General features: G+C 34.4%; 1 protein-coding gene across 1 annotated transcript in view; it reads right to left on the bottom strand.

Annotated features, from left to right (window-relative positions):
- Window positions 1-12,485, bottom strand: part of LOC106670010 (protein THEM6-like) — a gene marked incomplete at its 5' end in the record, with an annotated part of 35,029 nt that extends 22,544 nt beyond the window's left edge. The window contains 2 exons of the mRNA XM_024227657.1: window positions 10,527-10,657; window positions 12,454-12,485. Coding sequence (XP_024083425.1) covers window positions 10,527-10,657; window positions 12,454-12,485 — 163 coding nt within the window. The remainder of the gene's footprint in view (window positions 1-10,526; window positions 10,658-12,453) is intronic.
- Between the last annotated feature and the right edge of the window lie 1,699 nt (window positions 12,486-14,184).

Below are 14,184 nucleotides of genomic sequence, written 5' to 3'. Positions count from 1 at the left end.
TTGTTAATATATCTGAAATTTATTTATATTAATTCGATGACAAAAGGAATGTGAGGTCGTTACGGATAGTGAGGTTAGTAATGCGCTTATACATGTTACTGTCTGAGCATTTTCGGATTGACAAGGCTAGATCTTGGATAGCTTTTCGGAACCCCAAAGTCTCACTTTGTCCAAAGTGGACGCAGTAATCTCTTGCATTGCATAGAATTTTGAAAGTCAAAACAGATTTCGGTCCTAAAAGTCTTCTTAATTGGCCAAGTCTTCTGCTATGTTCTTGTCTCTTAGGTCTTGTGTGAGGATTGTACGTATGTCTGATGTCTAGATATAGTTCTAAGTATCTGACGAATGGAAGACGATAGCTCCTTGTCATTTATGTACAGTGCAGGGCAACAAGTTTTTTTCAAAGTAAATGCACAAGGGATTCGTTTTTCCCCATTAAGTCTCGTCCTCCACTTTTCGTATATACCAGTATTTGATAGAATCAAGGTGTTCTCGGATGTTGCAACGTTCCTTTGATAATATTCGGGTCAGGAGACAAAACTGCGGTCATTCGTGGTGGTAATGATGGATACGTTGATGTATAGTAAAGTCATCGTCGGAAAATAGGGTGGACGTGGAAATTAAATTTCGAATGATTGTATTTTTCATACAATTTCATTTTTATTCATAACTGTATGTAATAGATTTCAATTAAAAATACTGCAATAATACAAAATAAGCAGAAAAGTTCGTGTGGTTTTTACATATGAGAATTAGATGTTACATCACGTAATGCCAAGAGTGGGTCAGTTCATAAAGAAAAAGTGCTTGATCAGCTCACCGTAAATTATAAATATTTTCTTTCTCGTGGTTTCAAAAGTCGTGCATGCTTATTATATGAATTTTTGCCCGATAATAGGGCGGCCGAGGCAGCTCGTAAAATTAACACTACATTCGGTGATGAAAAAATAACACTGCTCAAAACGTGTTTAACGTTTGTTTCTGGGAATGAGGGGGTTGAAGATAAACCACGGTTTGCTGCCCTTTGACTTTAATGAGGACGAATTGAGTCTCAAACATGTCAGAAGAGTGTTCTACGTAAGCAATGAAATCATTGGGTCTAGCTTACAAATTGGTCGACTGTAAAAAGCTTGTCTAAAAATTAGCCCTATCTGACATCCACCTTCATTTAGCAATGGACAATCATATGTGCAATCTAGAGTTCCATAATCGCCAACATCTGGAAATTGAGCTGAGTTTGTTTTTTAATTCCTAGGATTCAAACTTTCATAAGAATAGTTATTCAGATATCACGGTCACTAATCTCTACACATTTCATGAGAATGGCATAAATATGCAAGTAACTCGCTGGGAGAAGACTATAGATGTCGATGGAGTCTATTTCCCCCGATAAAATATTTCTAAACTAATTTTAATCTTGACAATTATTAAGCCCTTAAAACTAACACGAACTTTTGGAGTTTTTATATAAAACTGAAACAAATTGTAATTACGACTATGAATAAACTCTCAACAGCCGACTTGGCACCTGCTGCGCACCCTTCTCTCGACCATCGGCTCCAAACACAACACCGGTTTTCCACCAAAACTTTCGGTCACTAAAAACGGTTTGAATAATATATTAATGCGAATTATGTGCATGTAACCGAAACTTTACATTATTAAAAATCCCGTATGGCATTGATAGGCAACCCTGAACCGAAATTGTCGATCCAAGGTCTTATCCGTTATTAAAAAAACCACCCGACCGTTATAACGCGATTTATCACATCAAACTCTAATTAATTACTTTTTAAATGTTGAAAAAGAAAATCCTTGGGCGATCTTGTGAAAGCGTCACTAAAAAGTTCGAAATTTCTATTCGAAAATCGATGGATTTGACCAACAGAATCAGGCATCATTTGTAGAAAGAGCGATAAGACAGTGAAAACCTCATTTTCCTAAAATCCCATTATAATAACCAACTTTTCAACATTTCCATTGTTTAATTTTATTCTGGGTTGAAATTTTATTAATAAATACGTTAAAATGAATTCCTTAGTTTTGAGGCAATTCAACAATTATTGTTTTTTCAAATTCAAAGACTGAAAAATATACCTTGATGAAATCCAGCTTGGTTGTAACAAAAAAGTGGATAAATTAAAAATTGATGGTTCGTGATTGTCTTTTTTAGACTCGTCTAACGGACCAAACAGATCGGCCAGTTAAACGTTAAATTGTTTTATGCAATCAAATTGATTACACGACATAAATGAATTTATGTTATGAATGACTATCAAATTGCGTTGTAACCATTGAACGCAAGCAATGTTTTAGTGATTAGTTAACAGGGAATCTCCCGATGACCTGTTTATTACAAGGCCATTTTTGTACGATTCAATGAGTTTGATCAGTTAAAAAAAACACACACACACACACATTGCAATTTTAACGAAGCCGATTATAAACAAAAATGTCGAAATTTTTACGTCCTTCATACCTCATGGAAAACAGGAACAGCATTATTCATTCAAGTTAGCGGCAAGGCGTAAGATTTCATTAAATTTCCTACACCTAACAGCCATCTTATTAAAAAAAACTCATTTAAATCCGGTTCCCTAATTTAGCTTAAAGGCGTACAACTAACTGTAGAGTAAACAGCCAGGTTTGGTACAAAAAACTGTAAAATACTAATTTGATTTATCTTTTTATCTTTTAATACTTGATTTTCTTTGAGTTAAGCTTTACTCCACAAGTCCGAAGCGGAGGGTCGGTGTAAGTTATCGCATTGCTAATCCACGTTTCAGGGCCGGTTCTTTCTTTTATTTATCCGTTTATGTTGTAATTACACGCGCTAAATTATTTGGTAACGGCCGTTGTTCATGACATTATTCGGGAGGCGATTCTGAATACAAAACCGGCCGAGTTTCAAAACAAATCCTTCGCGTATTGAATCGACTATCAGGATATTCTTCAAAATACAAATTCAAACTCCAGTCTGAATTTTATCACGGCTGGAAAAAGCCGCGAGCCGTGGCACGACAATGAGATCGGATTGCGAAATAATGAGAAAATTGAGAATGACGGAACGATCGAGTATCTTGAAGACGTGAGAAACAAAACCCGCTCAACATACTTTACACGTTCAACTAATGAAGTTAAAAATTAATGCATTATACAACAGCATTGGATTTATATGAATAAAAAATCCTCATTTTGTATTGAATCAAGCAAATTATTATTAAGGACACAAATTTTCTAATACACTAAAAAAACCTGTTCATTTTCCATAATAATTAGGTATAAAGATTAATAGTTGATTTAAAACATTAATATAACTTGTTTACTTTTATGAAGTGTTACTAATCCTTTTACATACTTTGGATTAAACATAAAGAAAATGCTTTGGCGATTGAACGTAGCGTCCATTACATAGCCCAAGTCCTGGGTGTGCTGCATTCTACCATCCACAATGGTAACAGCTGTTTAGGGCCACCGGAAGTCTCGATGGAAAGAACGTAGTGGTCGACCGCGATGTACGACGATTAGAGACGATCCTTTTGTTGTTCTTATGGAACCATTATTTAACGGCTTCCTTGATAGTCAACTCCAAGCGGTATGTTATGTAAGGGTGAGCTCTGAAACAGCTTCGTGAGAATAGTCTAGTCTCTGGACGTTTCGCATCTGGTTGTCTACTACTGGAGAGGCATCGAGTAGAAAGGCGACTATTCGCAAAGCAGCAGTTCAGTTAGACACTTGAACAATTGGGGGCTGTTTTTTTCATATACGAGTACCGGTTTGGTTTGTGGCAATCTTATGACCGAGACTGTGTGTGGAGAAGACGGGGAGAACGCTTTGCTTCATGTGTCATGCGTGTCTTTTCAAAGACAGTTATGGTATGGGGTGGAATCAACGTCCATGCAATTATCATACAGAATGGATCTTTTACTGCACTAATAAGGTATATTGAGGAGGTTCTCCTGATATGGTCCCCTGCTCGTGATTTATTGAGGATAACTTCGTATTAATGCATGATAATGCTCCGCATGTAGCTCTAGTTGTTATCCATTATTGGGAGGATGTATGAATTACTACAATGAATTGACCAACAAGTTCTACTGATATGAATTCCATAGAGCACTTATGAAACATGATAAAGACGGGTTAGACATCGTTCGCCGCCTCCAACAAGCGATGAACAGCTTCAAACCACTTTTGTTAAAAAATGGTATTCTGTTTCACAAGACGAAATCCGGTCGCTTATTTACTCGACGTAAGACCAAAGGAGGAAATATGCATTAATAAGAGCAAAACTAGGTAATAATTGTTTTGGTGAATTTTCTTTCCAACCATCATAATTAAATATTTTTTATTAAAATTCAATTTATGATCCTGTTTAATTTGATTTACATTGAAAAAAATATTACAATAAGTATGTTGTAATTAATATAACTATAAAAATACATATAGTTATTTTTTGTATTTGAGAGTAATTCTAACTGCTGGCTCATTGAGAAATGCCAAAGTCAGATTGCACAAACAGTTCTTTATAACAACTCTTGCATTGTGTGCACTGCCGCATGTGCAAAATCGTAAGAAATGCACGAAAAAACAGTATCGTCTTTATAATCGAGCAAGAGCGGTAGAAAAATAGAAACAAAAATTTTCCATCGTCAGCTAAACGATTTTCTAATCCTATTTCAAAAGGTGGGCAGTTTTATGACATTCCTGAAAACTCAAAATCTCATATTGAACTTATTTATCCCAATTTACAAACGCTGAACATCGGCTGAACACATTTGTGAGTTGTGAATACATTACAAGTATAAGAATAAAAAAGACAACATAAACTATTAAAAACATAAGTTTGTGTATAATGAAGAATCTTGTGAAATTATTTTCTAAACTTCGAGTCGAACAGGGTCGAACGTCCGTAAATAACTTGGATTGCATCGGAATCTATCCAACCAAATCAATACGCTAGTCGTACTTCTCACATCATTTTTTGGCCGACCCGAACAGTAATAGAAGGTGAAATCTATTATCATCCAAGGAAAAATTCCAATTCCAAAAACAACCTTTTTCCGATATGCACATTTACACACGACTGGAGGCGTTGATAGCAGGAAATACACTTTTGCTCTGGTTGATGTCACTGAAAGTTTTTTGTTTACTTTTCGCAATATAATTGGCCAATGGTAAACCTTGAGAAGTTACATAAATGTTTTCATATTTGGTCGGTTGTACGATGTGTGATACAAGTCTATTTTAGCATTTTCTTGTCGCTAAAGCGTAACAATAAATATTATCTTTTTCAAATTATTTCAATGGATGAGAAATTGGTCGTTTTTAAGCTAGAAAGGAAGAAAAGGGTACCGCTGAAATTTGATGCATTCCCGTCATGGCATGATACAATTCGTTCGTTATAACCACGTTGAAATTTAGTTATAATCGAAAATTTTGAAAATTGACTCTAATAATCGAACCTTCCCATTGTTTTGCAAAAGAAACTTAAGGACTCGCTTCCGGTGAATGCATAATCAAATAATGCTCGTATCAGTTCCTCGTCCAGCTCTGACATGCGACCAGGCTGTGGTTGAGGCTAAGAATAGGAATAGCCTTTTTAGCGTTCCTCGATGCCTTTTGTCCATCTTCACGTGTTCATTCAGAGCATACATAGTCAAAATGTGTCCCCGAGGACGAGAGGGCAGGAAATGCCTACACGGCTTTGCCAAAGTCAAATTCAAGGTAAGGGCGACCCAGGACTTCCCACTTTTAAACATAGAATGAAAATGATACTGTCGGTCTTTTTTTTAGAAGTACATTTCAACATACTTATTTATGACTTATAGACTACAAAAAGTGTTTTTAAAAAACAGACTTTTCCTGTTATTCTCGTTAAATTTGTTTTACACTTAAGTTACTACAAGGCAAACTAGGTTAATTTTCATAATATAACTAACACTTGTCCGAGCGTTTTTTCCAATCAACCCTAAGATACGAGAATTTTTTAATAATTTGTTTTAACATGGCGTTCTGCCTTTGTCGTGCATATATTTCAAGAAAATTATATGATATCAGTCAATTTAGTTCTCTCTTAGAATAAGAAAATAATAAGCAGGATATTTTAGATGTAGAAGTTACAAAAACCAAAAGACTCCATTAAAGTAGATCCAAAGTTGTTTTGTTAGAAAAACTATTTGGATTCATTTTAAACACCTTTAAAACCTATTAAATACTAATGTTTTTAAGTATAAAAAACAGTCATTTTTGGGCTGACCAGGGACAGTTTTAGTCGATGATGTCCGGTGCTCTACTTAAATATTCATAACTCTTTTGGGATTTCAAAATTCAACGTTGTTGCACGCTTTGAAAAATGCTTCTTACTTGTTTTAGCGTACTTGAACAAAGTTTAGATTTTAGTATTATTCAAAGAGATAAAAATAAGGATGAAAATAACAAAATACCTAGAATTTTATTTTTACATCTTTGGCTCTAATAATGTCTAGGGAGCTAATTTATTGAGTTGCGGGTAGTTTATAGGGTTTTAGACCCCTGCAGTGTGCGGAGTTGTTTAAATTAATTAATATTTTTATGTAAGGTATTGGTTGAAATGAAAAAGCTAGTGTCACGAGCGGGATTCGAACCCACGACCTTCATCTGTTTTTTTAAATTATCACCATTTTTATGATTTTCGAAAAAAACCAAAGTTGGAAGATGAAAACTGAGAAAAAATTTCATTTTCTCAAAAAATTTGTATTCAGGGTTTTTTGGGATGTGAAAAATTAATATCTACTTTGATTCTTAATTTTAAAAAATTTACCTTTTTTGTTAGGTACGTCTCTCGGTCAGAAATTATGTACATATTTTAAATTGTTGGTCATGCGTCCTTCCCTTAACAACCTTTATCGTCTTGCTCTCATGATGTAGTAGAGTTCAAATTAATTTTTTTTCCTTATTGAATATTTCATTCATTTTTATTTTATTTTTTTCTAAAATATATCAGTTCAGGTGAAGTATTGTTCAGGTCGAAAGTATGCCCTTTATGATGAAGATAACTCATTTATTGTATTACTCATTACACTCGAAATCAAAACAGTTCATTTTTTTAAGAGGGTTCATAACACCAGGGGCCATATTACCCTCGGGGGTTCCGGTGTGTTAGGAAAAAAGTTCATTTGTAAGTATGTCGGGTTAGAATGCAGGGCCGCTGGATTCGAACCCGGGACCTTTACCTTACAGTGATTAGCGCCGTGTCAACGCCTAAACCGTTGCGGCCACCAACATCCCTCACAAAAAAAAAAAATTACTACGGTCGTTCAAAGCAGGTTGTGGCTTCAGATTGAACGATGTACAATAGAACCACAGTGGAATTCGAAAAAAAAGAAACGAATCTTCATCTAATAAGTTTGCGTAAACTTGTTTTCTATTACAAATCTATATTTATTTATTTATGTAAGTTTTTGTGATATAGACCAATTAAATGTTTTTGATAGTAATGATGGAGTTTCTAATTGCAATACGTATTTAATCTGGTATGACTGGATATGTTTTCAGACCGAAAGAAAGAAAGTAGAAAAATTTAATATTCATTATTATAAAATATGGCCGCCTTATAGCAAGCAAATAAAGAGAGAAATAAGTGGTGATATCTGGTCGAATAGGAAGGAAAACATTGTTATATTTTGCCAAACACATAAACTGTCGTAAATTTAAAGATTGGAAAATATGTGCACGCCAAGTGATTAAATAAATTATTTATAGATTAAAATAATGCTCGTTATATAAAGCTGAATAGCTTTTTCCATTAAGTAATATTTTATCAGTTTAAACAACAACATAATGAATTATTCTAATGTCAGAAAGTCCCACGAGACAAGGACAAGGTAAACACATAAGAAATCGACAAATATAGGTTTGATTAATTCTTTACGATAAAATAATTGAAAACAAGTCTATGCCTTTTGGAATGAATTCGGCAATAAATTATCATTGAGCAATGAGTGGCCGTTCATCACCCTATAATTTTCGCCTTAAAGCAGTTGAGAGTGAAATAGAAAACTCCGTACACGCTGGAAAATGATGGAAAACATATAGATATTTCCTTACGACATGCCGATGCCACATAAATTTTGTATTTCATTACTTTTTAATATTCCGCCATCGACCCACTCACTTTTCTCATTCACGCTAATAAATACTTTTACTCCCAACACACCCTAGGGACACAATTCTATCATTAACATATACTATAAAACAACCCTGTTTCCTCCAAAAATCTGAACAGGGGATCCAGATACTCGCTCTGTTCAAATACAATTCTCATATCGGGTGACATGCCCTCTCTATATGGAGCCAAGGAATTCCGTTCAATTAGGTGGGACACATCGAGTAATCTTTCTCTGCATGCCGGACACACACGCGTGTCCTTGTGTTAACCTCGCATGGCCTGTACTTAATCCGGATGATGATGACCCATCATCTACGAGTCAGGTCCTACTGACCTATCGACAGTCCTCTTGATACGCCAAAAAGCTTCTCTGCAGATCCTTCCACGTTCTTTAATCGTGTTTTTTAATGCATTTGTAGCGTCAGAGGGCCGAATCGCATTCACGCCAATAAATACATTCACTCTCAAAATACGCTAACTTTACAAAACTATCATTACTATATACAAACCACCCGTGTATCAACCTCGCATGGCCTATTCTTAAACAGATGAAGAATACCAATAAAGTGATTTTATCGAATTTCCTGACAATTAGAAAACGATGAATGAATTGATTGGGTCCTGGCGTCAGCCCTTTGGAGAGAAGTCGGGTTGGATCCGTTTATGTCAATAGTCCATTTTTATTATTTAACACCATTAGTGTACTTAGCAGTTGTTAAAAATTTACATGGGGGAAGATTGATTAAGTTATAAATTATTAAACGGGCCTGTCTTGCTTGTTTAGGCTAGCGTGTTCAAGCTTATTAGCGCTAAGTCATTTACCCTTAAACTTGGTCGATTAACTTTATTATTATTGATGCTAAATATTTAATGGCTTAGCAAAAATGGATATTTTATGACTATTCTTGAACAAGTTATTTTATGGATCAGTTGACATAAATGACATAAAAGTCTTATTGTAATTTTGTGATCGTTGGCAACAATAATTCATCTAATTTACAATATTTATCTTTGAATTTTATTAATCCACTATCGAAAATTATAAATTATATGAATGGAATATTTAGAACTTAAATACTAGAGCAAAGTAATTTGTTTTATAGTACTGCAGTTGTTCACGTGGAAAACTAAATAAACCATAGTTGGATTTATTAACTTCATTTTGATATAACGTAAAATGTATACAAATTTTTAAAAATACCATCAGAAAAATCCTTGAAATATTCGTATATCAATTTACACAGGAATATTTAAACGTTTCATTTATCTTTTGTCAGTACTTTCGTTAACAGTTAACCTTGTTTTTCTTTAACAATTAAAATATTTTAAAAAGTTGATATAAATACGGATTTGTGTAAGTTAAGGGTGAATATACACGAAGTAGACGTAAATTCAGTTCTCGTTGAATGTTTTTGCATTCAAACCACAATTTAATTTAATCCACCAAAAACAGTTTCTTTACAATACCTATTTCCACATTTATGCTTAAATCAAGATTAAGACCAAGCCCTGTCAAGTCCAAGTCCCAACACCTTAATATTTAATGATTATTGATAAGCAGTAACGTATTTCAACTGTGGTTAGGACAATTGTAAAATACTTTATACTGTCAATTTTTAAACAAAAATATTAATGCAGTAACTAAATTATTAGTTACGCATATTAAGAAATGTTATCTTAATGTGCGATCGGAATGTTTTTCGGAAGAAATATTGTAGCTATAATTTATTACAATACGAAACAATTTAACTTTCAAGGTACAATAATACTCGAAATGAAATTTTCCAGGCGTAAATATAATTTTTTTTCTGTCATTCATTTTATAATTTCAATAAGAAGATATTCAAACAATTCAAAAGTTCTTTGACGTGAAGAAGAGCACTGATTGAAACCAAAGAAATGTAGAAGCCCTGAATTTGTGGTTGGTGTGTGGTAGAGACTAATCTGAAAAAATTAAAATCCTAAATGGGCAAGGTTCATCAAGGCTTCGATTATAACATAAAATACCAAAGCTTTTTTCGTAATTATTTACGTGTGGAGAAGGAAGGTTGTACTGAAAATATTGTGTTTGCGGCCACGAATTTGAGTTAAAAGAAAAAAAAAACATTTGTGGTACGAGGCTTTAATATAACCTAGGAAAATAAAACACTTACTGTTTGTAGTGAGAGTGTCTAGAACATGTGCCTTCTTCTTGCAAAAGCGTGCTCTGAAAACGACGATTCCGAGCCGGCAGAAATAGTTGGTGTCTAAGCACAGATTGACGAGAAGCAGGACTGCGAGGATGGCAATTACTATATAGTAGGTTATGTGGTAGGCATCGACCGGCACGATAAACGGACCCTGGGAGTCCATCGTCGGTAACCTTTGAATCACTGACCTGACTTGTCGGGTCTGGCAGTGACCCTGCTGCTATCGACCCAACACTGCTTTGAGAGCGCAGGTCGGCTTCTGCACGCTTTCTGTCGTTTCTGTTTCTGAATCCCGCTCCGCGAAAGCTCCCTCTCCCACCTGGAACAGAAGAGGGGAGACTTAACGAATCGCGAGATCTCTCATGTCACGGATATCAATGAAATTCAAGGTGCTGGACTTGCACTTATAAAAGAATATTTAAAAGATCTATAGGTCTTGATTGATATTAACTTTTTTTCCCAAGTCACTGGAGAAATTGTGTTTAGCAATTTTGGGATGACCAAGGTTAAGATGCATACCGAATGGCAAGACTCGAAGAATTCTATGAGTTATATGAAGAAAAAATCCTTTAAGACAAAAGAATAGTCAAATTTAGAAATAGAAACATGGAAGGAATATTTTCAAAATTTGCCGGGAGGAAAGAAAAACTAGTGAAAATAGAAGAAGTAAAAAATCCCTTCCTGAGGAGTCAACAAAGAGTCAAAAGGTCTTCGTCGGAAAAGCTCTTCAGGGATTGTTTAAGAATATTATTACAACGAATTATCTCCCACAGTAAGGTAGGACTTAACCCACTTTCAGTTTTAAAAAAAGGATATGAAAATAAGTTCCAAAATTATAGCTATCTATACAAATAGTCCTACTGTTAAAATATTAACCGGATATATCACACATAAAATGAAAGATTTTGTTACACCTGTAATCACAGTGGTTCCACAAAAGATCACAGTGTAATGTGGCCTATGATGTTTATAGATCTTGAAAAAACAACACATTACCAGAAGTGTGGAAGAGTCTAGGAGATGCAGGACCGAGAGATTCACTTACGAAATGCATTAAGTTTCTTGTATCTCGAGAATCTGCTGGAAATCGAAAAAAAGTTTACAGGTTATGAAAGCCATTAAGAGCTTAAAAATTGGTTCTTAGTCATTAGGATTTTAAAAACCCATCCGTTTTCCTCTGAAGAGTGGGATAACAATTTGTTCATATTGGTATACTAATCAAAGACAAAGAAATCTTCACCGTCTTCACCTACGATCAAGTTATTGTAGTTCATGAAGAAGATAAGTATTTAGATATATTTGCAAGATGGATGAGCAAACATTTGACAGAAGGAGTACTAATAAAATACAAATAAATCCATGGCATGTTCTTCGCCTATGATTATTGTAGTTCAAGAAGAAGATAATTCAGAAATGTATGCAAATGTTTGACAATACCCATTAACGAACCAAAGTTACTATAACACGTTCTTCACCTACGATTCAGTTATTAAAACCAAAAGAAAAAAAATGACAGTAAATTTCCAGAAGAAAATGCCAAGTGTATACATATCAAACTCAAAAATATCTTATAAAACGAACAGCAGAATTGAACGATTTTATTTTAGAAGATCTAAGACTCGTGATGTCCAAATTTTTCAATATTCAGAATCAGTTATGGACAGCGAGGAAAGTAGTAAAATGGACATTATGGGCAAAATTGAGAATGGCAAGAAAGGTATTATGTTATATGAAGTGCTCTTCAAATGAAATCAACAGTTAACTATCACGAAATTACAATAGTTTATAGCAGAATTTGAAAATTGGGAACCATGTGAAAGGTAAAGCTTTACCCCTATAAGCCCCCATAAAGCGTTACTGCTACTAGGTGAGACTGTTCCACAACTAGAAACTGTATAATGCCTAGGCATACCGTTGGATACAAAATTAAACGTACAATCAGACTGGTTAGAGCACGTTACGTTTACAACATAAAGTCGTCAGACCAATTTGGATGCATGGTTGTTAAATAGTCACAGCATGTGTATCACATTGAACGAAAAATTAAACAGTGCTTCGATTAACTATGAGGTTTCTGTTTTAAGTGTTAGATGCATCGACCACTTTTCTACTCACGAATACTGCAGATCACGGTAATAATTTTTCTGTCACATGTATTACAAACTTTTGAGCTCATACTAACTCACGAATACTCTGGATCACGGTATGGTCTCGATGAAAAAGCAAATTCAGTTATTGCTGCCAAGCTTTCGACCTATTTTAAGGTCATCAGGACAAATTACTCTTAAAAATGTTTACGAATTGACATAATTAAATTTTTCAGAGACATTTCAATTTTCTTGAAAACTGGTTCAGTCCCAAGGGCAGTACCAGTATTAAGTACAGTTCACATCAATACTGTTACAGGCTTTGGAAATGTTGAGACTGAGTCGGTCTTCAAAAAAATTTGAAATCGTCTGTGAAAAACCAAATTATGTCAATTTGTCAATACCATACCGTGATCCAGAGTATTCGTGAGTTACTATGAGCTCAAAAGTTTGTAATAAATGTGTCTTAGAAAAATTTTAAGTCACTAAAATAATATCTAGTGCCAACAAATAAGATCTACACTAAAATTGTTGGCTATCAAAATGAGCATCTGTGTGAAATTGGGATGCACCATCACCAGAAGAAGATTAAAAGTAAAAAGATAAAAGATATTGCAAATTAGCTTCGTGTAGTGTAAAAGTCTTCAGTAAATTATTAGAAATTCATGTAAGACGAACGAATTGTATTTTCAAATGGTAAGGACTGTCACTGGATAGACTTACATCACTTCCATGTCAATTTATGAGGCCATGTCATCTTAGGAAAATAATTTGAACCAAAACTACCATGCAACATTGCATATTATTTATCTAATTAAAACAAGCTATTAAAGAATTAAATTCACTTTTATGGAAACCTTGCGTGTGTAAGGAAAGGAAAAATCGATATACAAGGTTTTCTTGAAAGCATACTTTGTGATTGACCATGGTCAGTGGGAAAAAGAATTAAATGTAGTAGAAATGGAAGGAAATGGAAAAGTGACCAAGGTAATAAAAGCTCCCAATTAAACAAATAAAAGGATAAATAGGTAAAAGGTTTGATCAGCGGATGTCGGGGAGGCCTAGTCAGCGTTGGTAAAAGTAAATGGTAGACTAGCAAAGAAGATCGAAAATAGACTGGGAAACCACAGTGACGATATGATTTGGGGGTGGATGACTGGAAAGACACGGATTTTTGGAAAAGTGACCTTTGGTTGGTAATACGCAATAGTACAAAAATTTTCGACGTTCGTCAAGGCCAATAACAAAGTCATTGACGTGGTCCCTGCTTTGAGAATTTCAAAAGGAATGTCCAGCTGGATTGACCTGATAAAATGTCAAATGGCAACGTACACAAAAAATGTGGCGTGTACAATTTGCCCGCGGCTTGATCGACCTCGATCCTCATACTCTCACTGAATGCATTACGACAATTTGCCATCACCAATGATTCAGTCCGAAGAAACCGTATTTTCCCATGTCTTGAGGCTGTTCTTCCTATTTTTAAAATTGACTAATTTTAAAGATTGTCATTGATATACAAGTCGTGCTTGTCTTCGCATTATATATTGTACATATATGTCCTTTCAATATGTTTTTTATTGTGTTCTTGCGGGTTAAACGAATTTGTAAGGGAAATTTAAAAAAAAAATAAGCAAATTATTTCGATGCATATCCAATAATTACTTTATTAACAAAAAATTATTACTGTTTTCCGTTTTTAAAACCAGCTGGCAACCAAAAAACATGCATTTAGTTAAATTACACTTATGAAATAAAC

Source organism: Cimex lectularius, unplaced genomic scaffold, assembly GCF_000648675.2.
Source record: "Cimex lectularius strain Harlan isolate CLEC.00 unplaced genomic scaffold, Clec_2.1 scaffold38, whole genome shotgun sequence".
NCBI classification, from domain to species: domain Eukaryota; kingdom Metazoa; phylum Arthropoda; class Insecta; order Hemiptera; family Cimicidae; genus Cimex; species Cimex lectularius.
Note: the sequence above shows the minus strand (reverse complement) of the source record. Positions and strands in the feature narration are given on the sequence as shown.